This window comes from Rhinatrema bivittatum, chromosome 5 (assembly GCF_901001135.1).
Source record: "Rhinatrema bivittatum chromosome 5, aRhiBiv1.1, whole genome shotgun sequence".
NCBI lineage: Eukaryota > Metazoa > Chordata > Amphibia > Gymnophiona > Rhinatrematidae > Rhinatrema > Rhinatrema bivittatum.
The window spans coordinates 199,220,863-199,239,355 of NC_042619.1; the positions used below are offsets into that span (position 1 = coordinate 199,220,863).

The 18,493-nt window shown below is 45.7% G+C and overlaps 1 protein-coding gene across 5 annotated transcripts in view; it reads right to left on the reverse strand.

Moving 5' to 3' along the window:
- The window catches only part of GK (glycerol kinase), a 381,644-nt gene that overhangs the window by 266,444 nt on the left and 96,707 nt on the right, over positions 1-18,493 (reverse strand). For all 5 annotated transcript variants that reach the window (XR_003856985.1, XR_003856986.1, XM_029603081.1 and 2 more), the window contains exons 7-8: positions 17,343-17,452; positions 7,342-7,408 (exon numbers count right to left, since the gene is read on the reverse strand). Coding sequence is in view for 3 of the 5 variants with exons in the window: in XM_029603081.1 (XP_029458941.1) it covers positions 7,342-7,408; positions 17,343-17,452 (177 nt within the window). In the remaining 2 variants the exon portion in view is untranslated. The remainder of the gene's footprint in view (positions 1-7,341; positions 7,409-17,342; positions 17,453-18,493) is intronic.

Here is an 18,493-nt window from a genome sequence, read left to right on the forward strand (position 1 = left end):
TAACTACAGACCAGTTAGCCTCACTTTGGTGGTGGGAAAAGTAATGGAGTCACTATTGAAAGAGAGAATAGTGAACTATCTACAGTCGGAAGAATTGCTGGACCAGAAGCAGCATGGATTCACCAGGGGAAGATCCTGTCAGACAAATCTGATTGACTTTTTTGACTGGGTAACCAAGGAATTGGATCAAGGAAGAGCACTCAATATCATTTACTTGGATTTCAGCAAAGCTTTTGATACGGTCCTGCACAGGAGACTGGTGAATAACATGAGAAGCTTAGGAGTGAGTGCCGAGGCAGTGGCCTGGATTGCAAACTGGTTGACGGACAGAAGACAATGTGTGATGGTAAATGGAACTCTCTCTGAAGAGAGAGCGGTGTTAAGTGGTGTACCGCAAGGATAGGTGTTGGGACCGGTCCTGCTCAATATCTTTGTGAGCGACATTGCGGATGAGATAGAAAGTAAGGTTTGTCTTTTTTGCGGACGACACTAAGATCTGCAACAGAGTGAACACACCGGAAGGAGTGGAGAGAATGAGACGGGATTTAAGGAAGCTAGAAGAGTGGTCGAAGATATGGCAGCTGAGATTCAATGCCAAGAAGTGCAGAGTCATGCATATGGGGAGTGGAAATCCGAATGAACTGTATTCGATGGGGGGAGAAAGGCTGATGTGCATGGAGCAGGAGAGAGACCTTGGGGTGATCGTGTCTAATGATCTGAAGTCGGCGAAACAATGAGACAAGGCGAGAGCTAAAGCCAGAAGAATGCTGGGCTGCATAGAGAGAGGAATATAGAGTAAGAAAAGGGAAGTGATTATCTCATTGTACAGGTCCTTGGTGAGGCCTCACCTGGAGTACTGTGTTCAGTTCTGGAGACCATATCTCCAAAGAGACAGAGACAAGAAGGAGGAGGTCCAGAGAAGGGCGACCAAAAAGGTGGAAGGTCTTCATCGAATGACTTATAAGGAGAGATTGAAGAATCTCAATATATACACCCTGGAGGAAAGGAGAAGCAGAGGTGATATGATACAGACTTTCAGATACTTGAAAGGTTTTAATGATCCAAAGACAATGACAAATCTTTTCCGTTGGAAAAAAAAATCAGCACAATCAAGGGTGGTATGTAATGTGTTCAATAATGAATGTAGTAACAGCACATTATGAACCTTTCTAAAACCATACTAGTGACAGCAAGAACAGCATTATTCTCAATGTAATCATCTAGTTGTTGTAAAATGTTGAGATTACTTACCTGATAATCTCCTTTTCCTTAGTGTAGACAGATGGACTCAGAACGAATGGGATAGTATCCGCGTGCTAGCAGTTGGAGACGGATCTGACGTCAGCACGGGGTATATATATCCCCACAGGAAGTGTAGCAACTTAGTAATCTTCCTTGCAAAAGCTGTTATGGATGTGTGTACTGACGCTCAGTGAAAAGTGAAACAGGATTCCCCTGACCGATTGATAGTAGCTGGAGACCGCCAGCATTCACAACCGGAAGGCGTTAACACCTGGTAGAGTGTACGCTCTTATAGAAATAGATGACATGGCTTACCTTGAATCGGTGAAACCCATGTACACAGGCAGCTGGGTGGGATGCTGAGTCCATCTGTCTACACTAAGGAAAAGGAGATTATCAGGTAAGTAATCTCAACATTTCCTGGCGTGTAGCCAGATGGACTCAGAACGAATGGGATGTACAAAAGCTTTACTCCCAGCCTGGGCGGGAGGCTGCCTGAGGACCATGTAGGACCGCCCTCGCAAATGCTGAGTCCTCCCTGGCCTGGACATCCAGACGGTAGAACCTTGAGAAGGTATGGAGGGAGGACCATGTCGCCGCTTTACAGATTTCTGCAGGCGACAGCATCCTGGATTCTGCCCAAGATGCCGCTTGTGCTCTGGTAGAATGAGCCTTGACTTGTAGAGGCGGAGACTTCCCGGCCTCCACGTAAGCTGCTCTGATAACTTCTTTAATCCAGCGGGCGATGGTGGGCCGCGAGGCCGCTTCACCTTGCTTCCTCCCGCTGTGCAGGACGAACAGATGGTCCGTCTTTCGTAGTTCTTGTGTCACTTCCAGATATCTGGCAGCAATCTGCCAATGTCGAGATGGTGTAATAAACGCCCTTCTTCAGATTTCTTCAAACCCGCCGTGGTAGGCAAGGATATGGTTTGGTTAAGATGAAACTGTGAAACCACTTTAGGTAGAAAGGAGGGAACCGTACGAAGATGGATAGCCTCAGGAGTGATTCTGAGAAAGGGATCTCGGCAGGACAGTGCTTGTAGCTCTGAGATGCGGCGTGCCGAACAGACCGCCAATAGGAACACCATCTTCAAGGTTAGAGAACGGAGAGACAGTCCCCGAAGGGGTCTGAAGGTGGATCCCGCGAGGAAATCCAAAACAAGATTGAGGCTCCATAAGGGTACAGGCCACTTTAGTGGCGGACGAATATGCTTGACTCCTTGCAGGAAGCGAGAAACATCTGGGTGCTTGGTGATGGTCTTGCCATCCCTCCTGGGACCATAGCAAGACAGCGCAGCCACCTGAACTTTGATGGAGCTGAGGGAGAGACCCTTCTGAAGTCCATCCTGCAGGAAATCCAACACAATAGGGATTGTGGTCGCATGTGGATTGGTGCCGTGAGTGTCGCACCATGCTTCAAATACTCTCCAGATCCTTACGTAAGTGAGGGACGTGGAAAACTTGCGAGCTTGGAGGAGTGTATCTATCACGGGCTCCGAGTAACCTCTTTTCTTGTCTAGCCCTCTCAATGGCCAGACCGTAAGAGAGAATTGAGCTGGATCCTCGTGGAGGATGGGACCTTGACGTAGAAGGTCCCGGAGAGGAGGCAGGGGAAGAGGCTCCCCTGCCAGTAGTCTTCTCATGTCTGCGTACCAGGGTCTTCTTGGCCAGTCTGGTGCCACTAGAAGAACTAGGCCCTGGTATTTCTGAATCTTGTGGATGATGGCACCCAGCAGAGGCCACGGAGGAAAGGCGTATAGCAGAGTCCCTGGAGGCCACGGCTGGACCAGGGCATCGATTCCGTGTGAGAACGGGTCGCGCTTGCGGCTGAAGTATCTGGGTACTTGAGCATTGGACTTGTCCGCCAGTAAATCCATGTCCGGAATCCCCCAGTGATCCGCAATCATCTGGAAGGCCGTGGGCGACAGCTGCCACTCTCCCGGATTTAGGCTTTCTCTGCTGAGGAAGTCTGCTGTGGTATTGTCCTTCCCAGCAATGTGGACGGCGGAGATGTCCTGAAGATTCGCCTCTGCCCAAGCCATCAGCGGGGCGATCTCCAGAGATACTTGTCGGCTTCTGGTTCCGCCCTGACGGTGGACTGTCCAGCGGCGGGAGGTCCCGCTCACGATAAGGGCGTGAGGGTCCAGGAACAGGATCCGCAGGAGCCGCCACCGCAGCGGCAGCCGCAGCCACCGCAGTAACAACAGGAACCGCAGGGCCCGGATGGGAAGCAGTTTGCATCTGTACAAAGGCATGAATCCCCTTAAAGAGATCCACCCAGGAAATGGAAGCAGCCTCTAATCGCCGGGGTACAAGATCCCCCGGGATTCCCGATTGGTCGAGACTGCCCGCTAAATCCGGGCTGAGACTGGGCCTGGCTCGAGGGTCCCACGGCCTCCTCACATTGGGCACATAGGGAGTCTGGCTCTTCACTGTGCGTGGCTCTAAGCTGGCATGCAGAGCAGAGGCCAAGGGCTTTAATGCCTGAGGCAGGCGGCGCCGCCGATGCGTTCTGTTCCATTGAAAGAGAAGCGGCAATAATATATGTTTAATATAACAGGTGCGCAATAATAATATGCGGCAGCAATAGGCGCTTAATACAACAGGCGCACAATAAGAATAATATGCGGCAGCAATATGCGCTTAGTACAACAGGCGCACAAAAATAATAATATGTTCTCAGCACTAGGCGGTCATGAAAACAGCTCAATTGTATGCAATATGCTCTCAGCAATATGCCGCCAACAATACACGCTTAAAGGCTTTCAATAAGCACTCAGCAATAAGCGATTAGCAATATACGCTCAATGGCATTCAATAGGCTCTCAGCAATATGCGGTTAGCAATATACGCTCAATGGCATTCAATAGGCTCTCAGCAATAGGCGGTCAGCAATACACGCTCAGTGGCATACAATATGCTCGTAGCAATATGCGGTTAGCAATACACGCTCAGTGGCATTCAATATGCTCTTAGCAATAAGGCAATATACGCACAAGGAGAAATAGAGCCGCGCCTATTACGGGCGCTCAATACCTGAACAGGGCCCACAAAATGGCGCCCTCCACGGCGTGCCACGCCGCCGATCCTCTGTTCCTCGGAGAGCAGAAATAAGAGATGTACGCCTTACCTGATCCTCGGCGCTTCCCGGCTGGAACCCGGGCGGTCTCCGGCTGCAGGGGGAGAGGGCAAGTACCTTCACCGCCGCGTTTGAGGATATGCACCCGCTGCCTCGTCAACGCCAGGACTGGGGCGCCTCGAAAGCCTCACCCGAACCTCGCCCGGGGGCTGTGTCCCTGCTGCGATTCGGCCACCGGACCGAGGACTTACACCTCCGGGGGATCACGGAAATCACCCCGGGAAACTCTACTGGGGGAGGGACCTTAGGGTATCACCGCAGGAGTGCAGGGCTCGATGCAATAGAAGTTTTAGTAAGTAGAAAAAGAAAAGAAAAAGTAGATTTGGAAAACACGCTCAGCAAGCGTGCAGGCTCTCCAAACTGCTTTGGAGACGGAAATTACTAAGTTGCTACGCTTCCTGTGGGGATATATATACCCCATGCTGACGTCAGATCCGTCTCCAACTGCTAGCACGCGGATACTATCCCATTCGTTCTGAGTCCATCTGGCTACACGCCAGGAAACACACGTTTCTATTACTGTACCTAACATTTTTAAATTGGAGATAGAACAATAATTGTTAATGCTATCTGCAGGTAATGTGCTGTTTTTCTGGACTGGGCATATCACTTTTTCTTTTAATGAGTTTGGCATCATACTCTCTGCTAATGATCTTTTCACAATAAGTCAAATAACGTTGTTTGCTGGTTCCTGGAGTCCCTTAATAACAATCTCTTGTTTGCCCTTTTTCAGTTATCAGTCTATTCTTGTAACTGGTTTAGCACAACTTTTTACATTATCTTTGCTAGGAGCAGAAAGGCATAGATCAGGCGATAGCTTGCTAGTTCCACAGGATTCAAATTAGAATTTTTTTAAAATCAGCTGAACTGAGGCAGCCTTCAGGGTAGCAGGAACATGTCCCTCACTAAGGGATGCATTAACAAGGCTGGAAATAAAATCACTCACTTCAGAATGTAGAACTTTGATCAAGGCTGTAGAGCATGTAGCAAAGACAAAATAGGTGTCCTTCATTGTGGTTAAGATGGCACTTATTTCTGTAGCTGAAGTTGGGGAGAAGTTCTCCTAAGACCTGTTAACAGCGACAGGGGTTTCACCTGCACCAGTGGTCTGCAGAGGCACAATGACTGCAATGAATCGACTATTTTAGAGGTCTTACTAAGAAAGAAGGAAGCAACCTTCTCACATGATTCAAAAGTGGATACTAGGTAATTCAGTGTAGGGGAACTAGTTAGTGAATGGACGATTCTGAAAAGCTCACAAGGCTGTGATGCAGCGCCACACATACAAGAGGAACACCAGGAGCATTTAGCCCAGTCAATTGCTTTCCTATTCGCAGCAAATTTATCACAATATACTATAAGGGAGGTAACAGATTTTTGCTTTCAGCAGTAGCATTCTGCCTTCCGCACTTCCCTCTTTTCAGTTCAGATCAGTCAAAAACCATGGGGCATGATTTCTACACTTGAGGCAAATGGATCTGACCGGAACTAGTGCATCTAAAACACTGTGTAGAGAGGACTGCCAGATCTCTGCTAGACTAGTCATGTTGATTCTATCAAACTGATGGAAGCTAAGGACCCACTGATCAGGCAGAAGGTCTATGTCAATTGGGGGTCGCTTTAGTATTTCCACAGAGCGTGGCATCTTAAGAAAGGTAAATTGGGATTGTTTAGTAACAGCTCACTAAGCAATGGTCAGACCAAGATACTTCAACACCTGAGCATATGATAGCATTGTCAGATAGCCACAGGGGGCATAAAAAGTTTAAGTTGAGGGTATGGCTTCATTTATGTGTAGGTATGTTTACAACTTAAGAACAGTCAATGGAATTCATGTAACACAGTAAAGCCCTACATGTCGTGGAGAGTGGAAGAGCATTCATATGGAGATTAAAACCACTCAAAATGCTAACACTTTTTAAATCAGCTTTACAGGCCATTAGCCCATTAATGAACATAGAAAGATTATATGCGACAGAGCTCAGAGGGTAATATACTAAGAACACATTCCACTTCATTACAGACATAAGGAAGAGAGTTTAAATGGGAGACATGGCCCCCACAGGCATTAAGGTTAACTGCAGTGAGGATTTTGTTAAAAGCCCTTCTCCCCTATCTGCCAGACGAGGTCTATTAAAAAACAAAAAAACCCCCCTCATAATTAGAGACATGAAACTGATTTAAAATAACGGTATCAGATAGGAGTAGATTCAGTGAGACAAAGTATGTCTGGAGACAAATTTCAGGTCGTCATTTAACCCAGGGATTTTCTTATGGATGGTTTTGTGCATTGATAAAAAGGATAGAAAGACTGGAGGCAGGCAGAAGCAAGAAACACTGCTACAATGGATTTTGATATTCGCAGACACCGAGTTATTAACTTTAGCTCATTGAGTATGGGAACTCCAACCCAATTCACAACGATTCTTACCTATTACAGGCATTTGCACGTAAATTATAGCATACACTTCACTTGTCAAAGAGCAAGCAAAGGTATTTCTGAAAGGCGAAGAAATTAACAAAATACACGTTTAAAAACAACTTAAACATTAATTTCCCCAGACATCACAGGGTCAGTGGAACATATCATTTAAGTTAAAAATAGAGACAATAAGCACACAATTGCACTTGTGCACATGAAGAAGCACACAAAGGAGTAGGCTATGATAGTATATTACGTTTACATTCGTGACTCCTTTGAAAATCCACCTATAAGCTCAGCACCATATCAAAATTTTACAATCTGTGCAGTAAAGGCTACCACACACCTTGAACTTAATGTCTTAATGAAATGCCTCTTTTATACTTTAAGTTATTTTATCTACATCAGCAAGAATCACTAATATGGAACTATCTTTCTGCATGTCTAAATACATTTAATATAATATAAAACAGATAAAATAAATTTTTATATTGTGTAAAAATGTACTGCTCAGATTAGTGGGAATAAATATATTTACCACAAGTCCATAAATTTCAGAGGAGCTCCTCACTTTTGGAAGCAAATCCATAGGAATATCAAAAAAACTAGAAATAAAAAGAAAATATAGTTTAAAATATCCTCACACTGAACTAATTCCAGAATATTAATATTTTTGCTTTGTGCTAAGAAAGCAAGTTTGCTTACTGTAAACAGGTTTCTCCATAGATAGAGATTAGCCATAATGCATGGGTAATGTCATCCAATGGCATCAAGATGGATCTCACTCACAGGCAGATGCAATATCGTGCACTTAGTCTAGTGCACCGGTTAACCCGTGCTTAGACACACGTTTTGGACGTGCAAAATGAGCCTCCCATATAATAAAGATAAGACACTTGCAAACCAGTGCATCCCAAATAGTGCTGATCGTATTTAAATGACTCCATTAATTATTACCCCCCGATGCGGTCCAAAACTTTTGAATCCATAACAAGTTTTTTCTGTTTGAAATTTTGCACCAGCCCTGTCTCTGTCATTATTGTACTAGCGCTAGCTGACTGACTGTGATGATTTCCCTGCCATTTAAAACATGGAATCCCTGCACTTCTTTGTACTGCTGACTTTTATTTTGTGGGTGCAAGCCAGATTAAGGACTGCCAGACAACAGAGAGATTGTTCATACAAACAATGACCAAAGACAAGACAGCCATGCCGACCATGCAGCTACAAAGGCACAGGTTAGTAAAATCAGAGAAAATGTTTTTTCATTCAGTGCATAATTAACTCCTGGAATTCATTCCCAGAGGATGTGTTTAGTGTAACAGGGTTTCCAAAAGGTTTGGATAAGTTCCAAGAGGAGAAATCCATAAACTGTTATTAATCAATATGGAACAGTAGCTTGGGATCTATTTAATATTAGTGTACTTGACAGGTAGCTGTGACTTGGCTTGGCCACAGGACTGTGGGCATGATGAACCCTTGGTCTGACCCAGTGTGCCATGTCCTATGTCATGTTCCTAGGTACAGCCCAGAGCCATCCATAGCTGTGGCAGGCAACGTATCATTCGGCCACAAATAATCCTCCTTGGATTGCCCAAGACAGAAGTGGTGCAGATACAGTCTTAGATCTTTATGAGGTCCTGCGAAATGACATTGACACCTTGTCTCTCGCAACCATGCCGTTCCTGGGTGGGTGAAACTTCTGTGTACTTTGCATTTTTTTATAATGGGAAATTTCCAGAATATGGTTGGACTCCTTGATGGGATGTATCAGTCCTTATTCTTGCGGTTCTTGGGACAAGTCTTGAGGCCAATGATGAAGCATAATGAGACAGTACATCTACTATCCACAGGACCAGCACAAATCTAGGAGATCCAGCGTGGGTTCTTCGAAATAGCTGGAATGCCCAATATGTTGGGCATAATAGACGGCTCATCCATATCGCACTGACCCCACAGTCAGAACAGGAGAGCGCATTCTGCAATCGTAAGCACTTCCATTTCATGAATGTGTGTGAAGCACATTTTTTAATTCTGAACATAGTGTCAAGATTTCCTGGGAGCTGCCATGATTCCTTTATCCTTGCCCTTTCAGCACTTGGAACCAATTTTCTCAAGGGGAAATACGGCAATAGCCGGCTGCTCGGTAAATAAAAGTTGCCTTGGGTCAGTAATGTGGATATGGGGAGGGGTTATAGACAGCCAGGTGGGACTGAGGGATGCGGGGCCCAGTACAAGATCATTCTCTCACCTAAAAAATGATGCATGTTAACACACTACTGATTTATGAAAGTTTTTCAGTAGCACTGTATTGGTATGGGGGTGATGTGCCATTGTTTTTGATGCAATATTGGTTATCCCTTTTTTAGGTGCCGCAGGCTTTGGCTGTAAGCCATGGTTGCTTACTCTGTTCCTGGCCCCGTGCACTGTGGCTGAAAGTACAATGGAGGCACATATCAGCATGAGGTCTGTCATCAAGCGGCATTCGTTGTGCTGAAAAGTTGATTCAGATACTTGGACCGGTCTGGTAGTGCCCTGCAGTACAGTGTAAAAAAAGGACACATGCATTGTTATGCCTTTCCCTTGCTGGCTCCTTGCTTAACCATCCAGCCCCATCTCTACTAGCTTTCGATATCCTACAGCGTTTGGGGGACAATATATTGCTCATAGGACTCTCAGGGAATCTTTTTTTTTTTTTTTTACTGAGAAATGCCTATGTGGACAGCGAAGAAGGAGAGGGAGGACAGGGAGCGAATACGGGCTACTGACGCGATGTCAGATGACGATCTCGGCACCATGGAGACACCAATACCGGCGAATTGGGCAGATATCAAGGTGGCAGTGGTTGAAGCCCTGGGGCCTGAATTTCAAAAAATCTCCAACCAAATTGTGGATCTAACCACCTCGATTGCCGGGTATGAGAGACATTTTAATGAATTGGAGCAGCGGGTATCAGAAGCGGAAGGTGGCTTCCAGTCCACGCGGTCTGAGCTGGAAATTCTCAAGGCAGCTTTAGCGCAGAATACTGACTGGCTAGAGGACCTGGAAAACAGGCCTCGTCGCTTGAACTTCAGGTTTATCGGGCTGCCCGAGTCGCTAGAGGAACAAGATCTCCCCAAGCTCCTGGAAGAATGGCTGACTCGTGAGCTGAAGATTTCTTTGGCGTGCGGCCCGCTCGGGTCGAGCGCGCCCACAGGCTAGGCCAAAAATGTGCGCAGCAGGATCGTCCCCGAGTGATCATCGCGAAATTACTCAACTATGCACATAAAGCAGAAATTTTGCAGGCCGTGCAGGGAGGACAACTCTTACTGTTTGAAGGTAAGAGGATTCTCATTTTCCAGGCTTTCTCGGCAGCCCTCACCGCCCAGTGTCAGGCGCTCTTCTCCTCTCTGTGCTCAATTACACAACCTGGGTCAGCGGGCCGTTATCTACCCGGCCAGGGTGCGAGTTACTACCCCCGGAGGGCCTCGGTGGTTCTCAGAGGCCGAAGAGATCCGTGCCTAAATCACCAAGCTGGACAAGCCGTCGGCGATAGTCGCGGAAGTGCCATGACCTTAACGTACAGCGGCCTGAACTGCGTTTTGTTTTCTCTAATGAGTAACCGCCGGTCACTACCGTGAGGGGAAGTTGCTGTTTACTTCTTCGATTCCCTGCCTGCGTAGCCTGATGGTCGGATCAACTGTTCCCCTTATTTCTTGCATTTCTCTTGTTTTTGAGCCTTTTCAGGGCTGTTTCTTGTATTTGATCATTCCCTTATCTGGACAAACCTATGTGGGACTTTCAATAAGTGTCCTTTGCACCGGCGTGGAATAGTATGTTTTTTTCCTTTTCTGTATTGTTTATCATATGTCATGGTGCCATAGATTTCATTGTTATTTAAATCTCCACTGTTAACAGGTTGTAACACTTAATATACCCTACCATTCACACAACCCCGTATTTTCTTATCAACATCCTTTGTGTGAAGATCCCGATTTTTTTTCTTTTTTTGTATTTAATTCTATTTCCTTCACCACATCGTGTGTTAACATTAAAAAATTATTAAAGATGGAGGTGACTGTCTCATTTCATGACCTTAATCCACTAACTCCAAACCCATTGGAGTTAATGTTAGTCTACTTTATGTATTGTAATCATCGACAATCCACCTATCATCCAATTTACTTTATTCAAAAAAATCTAAAATCTCCCGTAGTTTCAAGTTTTATTTTAATCCAGCACCAACTGCTTTGCTCACTTTTTTTACTTCTATTACCTGTCAAATACTTAACTTAGTGCTGCATCCTGCTTATTCAATGTTCTCCCTACAAGGCCTTGTTTTGAAACTTCCAAGTTTCTTCTTCAGGGGAGATGAATAATCCTATGTTTGAAACTGAATTCAATCATGTTCCCCTGGTGCTGTGTAATATATATGCCCCCAATACATACCAGGCTTCTTTTTTTCAGACTCTGCACAGACTCCTTCTCCCATACACTGACCAAGTGGTGGTGGTGGGGGGAGATTTTAACGCGCTGCGAGACCCGGGGTGGGATAGATCCTCCTCTGCTCAGAGCGCTGGTGTCCCCAAGTAAGGGCATCCGAATGTTGGAATCCACCTTGCATATAGTAGACTCCTGGCGCATCCTTCATCAGTTTGAGAAAGACTTCACACATATTTCCTGAGCGCATGCGACTCACTCTAGACTGGATTATTTTCTGGTAAGCTCTCATCATTTTTCCAAAGTCCCCTCTGCCGGGATTGGAGATGTGGTCTTTTCAGACCATGCTCCGATTTGGCTGGAATTGAAATTGGCTCCTGTCGGGGTGTCTGTATGCCGCTGGCGATATCCTTATTTTCTTGCTGAGAACACACACTTCCAAGAGTACCTCTGGGTGAAATGGGCGGATTATGCAGCTTTAAATGCCCAGCACAGTGATGACCCCGTGCTATTTTGGAATGCAGCAAAGGTGGTATTACGGGGGGATATTATTTCTTATTTGGCCCACCGAAAACGAACCTTGGATAAACGGTTATTGCACTTGAGCGCACAGCTCCAAAAAGCTAAATGAGATCTAATTGCTTCTCATTCCCAGATTCACAGGGAATCCTATCTGTCTTTGCAAACTGCGATCAATTCTTTACTTCATCAGCGGGAGAAGAATCACTTATATTACCAATTCCAATTATATCAATATGGGAATAAGTCAGGGAAAATGCTGGCCAATTTCATTAAAGTCGGCGAGGGGGTCTCGACATATTCCAGCCATTAAGACGTCTGGGGGTCGGGTAGTGAATGAAACTCCTGACATCTTGGAAGCCTTTCAGGAGTATTATTCCGCTCTCTATGCGTCTGAGGGATGGAGTCCTGTTAGCTGGGAAAATTTCTGGGCGCGTTTCAATCTCCCTTCCATCACTCTTGCACAGAGTTGGAGTTTGAACGACCCCCATAAAGGAAGAGGAGGTGCGACTAGTTATCCAGAAAGCTCATAAATTTAAAGCCCCGGGTCCAGACGATTACAGTTCGGCGTTTTATAAGTGTCTGATCGAACACCTTGCCAAACTCCTCCCTTTAGTGTTTAATACCCTAACCCATGTGGGGGCATTCCCACCTCATGGTAATCTGGTTTATGTGACTCTTATCCCAAGCCAGGGAAGGATCCTTTACTGCCTGCTTTCTATCGTCCCATTTCTTTGCTAAATGTAGACCACAAACTTATGGCAAAAATATTAGCAGATAGGCTGGGGGAGATACTACCAAATTTGATTAAACCAGATCAGGTGGGCTTTGATAAGAAACAGTTTGCCCTCACAAACATTTGGCGGGTGATGGCAGCCATGACGCTATGTCAGAGAACTGATATTCCATTTTTCATTGACAGTTTAGATGCTGAAAAGGCCTTTGATCGGGTAGAATGGGGTTTTCTATTTCATTTGCTCCCCTTAATGGGGGTTTGGGGGATTTTTCTTGCAGGCCATTCAGTTACTTTATAACAATCCAGTGGGCTCTATATTAGTCAATGGGATGTATTCAGCACCTTTTCCGGTGTTGCGGGGCACCAGCCAGGGTTGTCCCTTGTCCCTTTTGTTGTTTCTTCTCACTTTAGAGCCTATGTTACTTGCTATACAGGCATCTCATACCATATGGGGTGTACAGTTCCACGATTGGGGGTGGAAGGAGATCTTTAAGTACGCTGCCTTTGCTGACGATGTGCTTGTCTTTTTGTCGGATCCCCAGAAATCCTTGCCGGCTCTGCTGGAGCTGTTTTCCATCTTTGGTACGATCTCCGGATTGCGAATCAATTGGGAAAAGTCAGAGGCCCTGGCCTTTCCAGACACCCTCAAAGAACGCTGGTGGGGTCCTTTCCCCCTTCATTGGGCAGGGGACTCAATTAAATACCTTGGGATTTGTGTGTCCAGTGCATTGACTGGCATGTATGATCTGAACGTCTCACGAATGATGAAAGTCACCCAAATTAAACTGTGCACTTGGTGGGACCTACCCATGTCTCTGAGAGGGCCTTATTAACTTGTTCAAACTGGTTCTCTTGCCTAAATGGCTATTTGTGCTGCAGAATCTCCCACTTTCACTCAAATGCAGGGACTTGGGGAAAGTAGATAGGATGATGCGGGACTTCTTCTGGAGGGGAAAAAAGGCTCGTGTCCCACTGGCTTGGTTAAAATTGAAGTGGGGACTTGGGGGTATGGGAGCTCCAGATTTCTTCAGGTATAATGTCGCGGCTAACTTACGGTTGATCCGTGATTGGCTTCTAGGGGAATCAGTCTTCGTTCCAGCCTGTTTTTGCCTTGTGTCTGACCTAGCATGGCAATTTATGTTCTTATGTTCTTAATATTATGGCAGAGCACATAGACCTCAAGTTTGTTCTCATGGGTTCCCTGGAGGCACTGCCTTCGGTACTGGTACGGGATCCCTTAATTATGCCTCTTCAGAAGGCTTGGATTTTCCTTACTAACCAGCTGGGATTACCTAGAGTCTGCTCATATCTTTTGCCCAAAAGGGGGAACCTAGAGTTTCTGCCTGGCTCTCATTCCTCCGATCTGAGAGGGTGGGGGCAGAAGTGCATTAAGCAACTGGGTCATTTGCTGATGCAACTGGCAACATTTTATCCTTCGATACGTTGAAAGGAATATATGGGCTGACCAGTACACACCTATTTGGCTACTTACAAATTCGACATTATATTCACTCCCTGGCACTATCCACTAAGAACCTACTCATTTTCAGGCCTTGGAGGCTTTTTTTCATCTTGAAGGTCGGCGAGCCCCGTCTTTAGCAGTATATTACATAGGGTTGCTTCAGGGTAAATCTACAGCCACGTATCTTACCTCTGTGGAGCATTGGGGGCACGATGGGGATGTTTTAGTGCCTCTAGCGGTTTTTTCAGCCTGTATGCGGAACATAACTAAGGTCACCAGCAATATGTACTTTAGGGAAATGCAATTCAAATTCTTGCAGAGAGCATTTGTTTCCCCCAAGATTGCTTATCACGCCAAATTGGCTGCTACTGAGCAGTGTTCACGATGTCACTCGTTGGTAGGGACACTGTCTCATATCTTTTGGGCATGCCCTCTCATTCAAACGTTTTGGGGGAAGATTGTGGATTACTTGCGGGAATTATTAGACGTCCGCCTCCCAGTCTCTCCTTACATGCTTTTATTTGATTGCATTCCCCGGCCATTTCTGCGAGGTGCAGGCAGTTGTCTGTTTCTTAGGAAAGCCTGTGCAGTGGGGAAAAGTGTTATTTTACTACACTGGAGAGACAGAATCACCCTCTTACTGGACTTGGCGAATACATCTTCACCGGATGATGCAGATAGACAATATGGCAGAGATCCTCGCCGCAACCTCTTACAGACTTGGGAAGACTATTTGCTGCCGTTACAACATCGTTCCTGAAGCTTGGTACTTAATGCCTGAACGTTGCTCGTGGGCTCTGTTATTGGTAGAATAGACGACAGAGTGGAAATGGGACTAATGGAGTGGTGGCGATGGGGAAGCTAGGTGATATGCTGAGAGGGAGGGGTGGGGCGGGTTGGGGACTCACGCTGAATGTTTTGATATAACTGATTGCTGGGGATGTATAAGAAAAAACACATCTCCGGTTCCTGGTTGTCTGTCAACTTGTTTCTCTTTAATAAAAGTTTTTCACTAACATTGCATTGCGCTTCAGGCTGGAAGAGGTGGTTGCCAAAGACTTGCCACTATATCCACCACTACAACCAGGATGTCGTGCAGAGGATACAAACCTCATGCGGATCTGTGATGGACATGGTCCGTGGGCTCTGGGAGCACCGTCGAAAACCTGACGACTCCATCGAAAAAAAAAAAAAAAAAAAGAGGCCAGTGTGCGATCGATGACAGACAGGCACCACAGTGGATAAAGGTGAACCGGCAGATGTAGTGTATTTGGATTTTCAGAAGGCATTTGACAAAGTCCCTCATGAGAGGCTTCTAAGAAAACTAAAAAGTCATTGGATAGGAGGCGATGTCCTTTCATGGATTACAAACTGGTTAAAAGACAGGAAAGAAAGAGAGTAGGATTAAATGGTCAATTTTCTCAGTGGAAAAGGGTAAACAGTGGAGTGCCTCAGGGATCTGTTTTTGGACCAGTGCTTTTCAATATATTTACAAATGATCTGGAAAGGAATACGAGTGAGGTTATCAAATTTGCAGATGAATGTGGTTAGTGCAGTTAGTATAGCTGGGTTTAAAAAAGGTTTGGATAAGCTCTTGGAGGAGAAGTGCATTATTTGCTATTAATCAAGTTGACTTATGGAGTAGCCATGCTACTGCTGCTATTACTGGCAGCAGTAGCATGGGATCTACTTAGTGTTTGGGTACTTGCCATGTACTCATAGCCTAGATTGGCCACTGTTGGAAACAGGATGCTGGGCTTGATGGACCCTTGGTCTGACCCAGCATGGTAATTTTTTATGTTCTTAACATTTGGCCAGCCATGGGATGGTCCTGCGAGTGGTCACACATTCCAGGACGCCGCAGCACAGGAATACCGCCACTCCTCGCTCCACTCTCGCCAATACTACCCATAGGCATGCGTGCCGGATTATGAATGCTCCACAGTGGGAAATCCAGGAGCAGCACTAGATGATGTCAGCACAGTAGGGTATTTAAAGTCTCACTGCACTTCCAGCCAATGCCTCAGCAACAGGCCCCCTGCTGTCTTGTGTGTGTAGCCCTTCAGATCCTGCCCTTTTCCTGTTTGTTCCAGCCTGCTTTTGCCTTGCGTCTGCCATGCCCTACTCAGCCCTTCCTTGCTCCATCTTGCCTTGTCCCTGTCCTGGCCTGCACTTCCTCTTGTGCTCTAACCATTTCCTGGACTTTGTTGCTGCCTGCTCTCAGCTAGCCCTGACCTGTCTTGGATTAGTCTCTGCTGTCTGCTCCGACCTTGGCTCATCTCCAGACTTTCCTCGCCCTCTCTCCAGAACTCTTGCCTAAGTCTGCTGGCCCCAAACCAAAGGCCTCAATCTGTGGGGAACATGATTGGTACAGGTGAAGCTCGTCCTTATCCCAGCCCAAGTGGGTTTGTCAGCTGTCACTGTGGGCCTAGCAGGTTCGCCTATGAGACTGCATCAATCACACCCCGTGACAACAGTGATAAAATTAGAGGGTATAGGAAGCACAATAAGGGCAATGCCCAGGTTCTGATGTTGGTTTGTATTGTTCCTAGTCCAATCGCAGCATATTTTGCTGCGCTGGCTGCCATTTCTCCTGTTTCCTCTAGGATTACACAGAATATTTCCTGCTCATTCTAATGTGAGAAACCCAAATTTTCTCTGCTAGTTTGTTAGTCTTGGAAAATAAGTGGCCTGCTGTGCATCCCCGTGCCCCCTCAACTCAGAGAGAAGGTACACAGTTGCTGCTGGTAAAAGGGTGTCACATACCCCATAAACCCAGAATGCTTCCCCAACTCATTAAGGCCTGTTTGGGGGTGGGTGGGTGGGTGGCAGAAAGACTACATGAGCATGGCACCCACTAGGCCTCCCCCTCTACTGCAGGCTGCATGGTAGCCAAGTGATGGAAATGCTGCGGCCAGCCAGTGGACTCCCTAATTGGTTGGCTGCAGAGTACTGGGAGCAGAGCCAATGGGGATTTTAAAATCAAGGAAATCCCCATCCCCTTCGGTCACTACCGCCTAGAGTCTGTAGACTAATCTGTCAACCTAACCTGTTTGTTGTGGTGGCAAGGCTTTAGCATTGTGCAGTTTTCTTTTGTATAACTGGTACAGGACAGGAGAGTAACAGAAAAGTCTTCTCAATGACAATGCAGATACTCGTGTTACCTATATTTGTGTTTTATCACCATTTACTTTACTGTGTCGAGCCTCTGAGGGGGGGGGGGGGATGTTTGACATGCATGTGCATCTCCAGTATATTTGTATTTTGCACAGTACAGGAGGAAATGCATTCTGTTTCTATTTCTCTGGTGTTGAATTGCATGCAGAGCCCAGCACCTTGGGGTTTCCAGTTCAGTTTTTGTCTCATTTCTTCACACATAGTTCACCAGCACAGATGAACTTACTGGCATAAATCAGGATCCCATTCCAAAGTGTGAATGTTAAAAAGCATCGTTCTACTGGCATTGGTTACATCTGTACAATGAATACCTCCATTCTTCCCTCCTGTTATACTCTGTGTAAAGCAAAAACAGAACAAATAAAAATACCTGATATTTAACATCATTTTCTTGCTATATCAAACTATGAAACTACATCAGAATATTTTCCCTCTGCCAGCTATACATTTAATAATCAGAAAAGCCAAAGACAAGGTTACTTGTTTACAGCTTAGTTAAAAACAGACAAGGCCAACGTACAATAAGGCGGCTAGTGGACAAGTTATCCGGTTAAAATTAGCCGAATAAATTGTACCATATATTCAGTGGGATAAACGTTCTGCTGGGTGGCCAGGTAAGAGCAAGTTTGCTTACCGTAAATGGTGTTTTCCATACGTAGTAAGATAAATTAGCTATGCTATTTGGGTGACGTCATTTGAGGGCGTGCCAGTTCGCACACTGTCTTCAAAGATTCAAGTTTGGGTTTTTTTGGTGCTGCGCATGTGCGGCACCTCCCCCGCGCAGCTCACAGCTCTTCAACGGCAGTTCTCCAAGCTATCGGGTTTTGAATATATAGAAAGAGTTGCAGAAAACTTCACGTCTACGGAAGAGGATGGGAAGCATGGCTAATTCATCCTGCTATCTATGGAAAACACTGTTTACAGTAAGCAAACTTGCTCTTTTCTGGTAGATAAGCAGGCTGAATTAGCCCTGCTATTTGGGAGTCCCCAAGCATGAGTATAAAAGTACAAGATGGAACCAAGCATCAATATAATACTCATTATATATTATTATTATTTTTACTCCTTGGTGGATGTGGTTTTCTGATCTAAAATTCAAAATAGAACTGCTTGTCCGAGCATGCTGTTGGAAGATGTTGGGAGGTCTAGGCATGAAGATATGAACTCAAGACCAAGTTGCAGCCCCACATATTTCTTCCATTGGAACATTTTTTAGATGGGCAATAGAAGATGCATTTTTCAGTAGTTGCTGTGCTGAAACTGAGCTGGATAGAGGAGTCTGTGATGAACTATGGCAGAACGGAATTCAGTTTGAGATCCAGTTAGATATAGTCCTTTTTGAGACTGCAATCCCTAATGAGTTGGGGTTGAAGGATA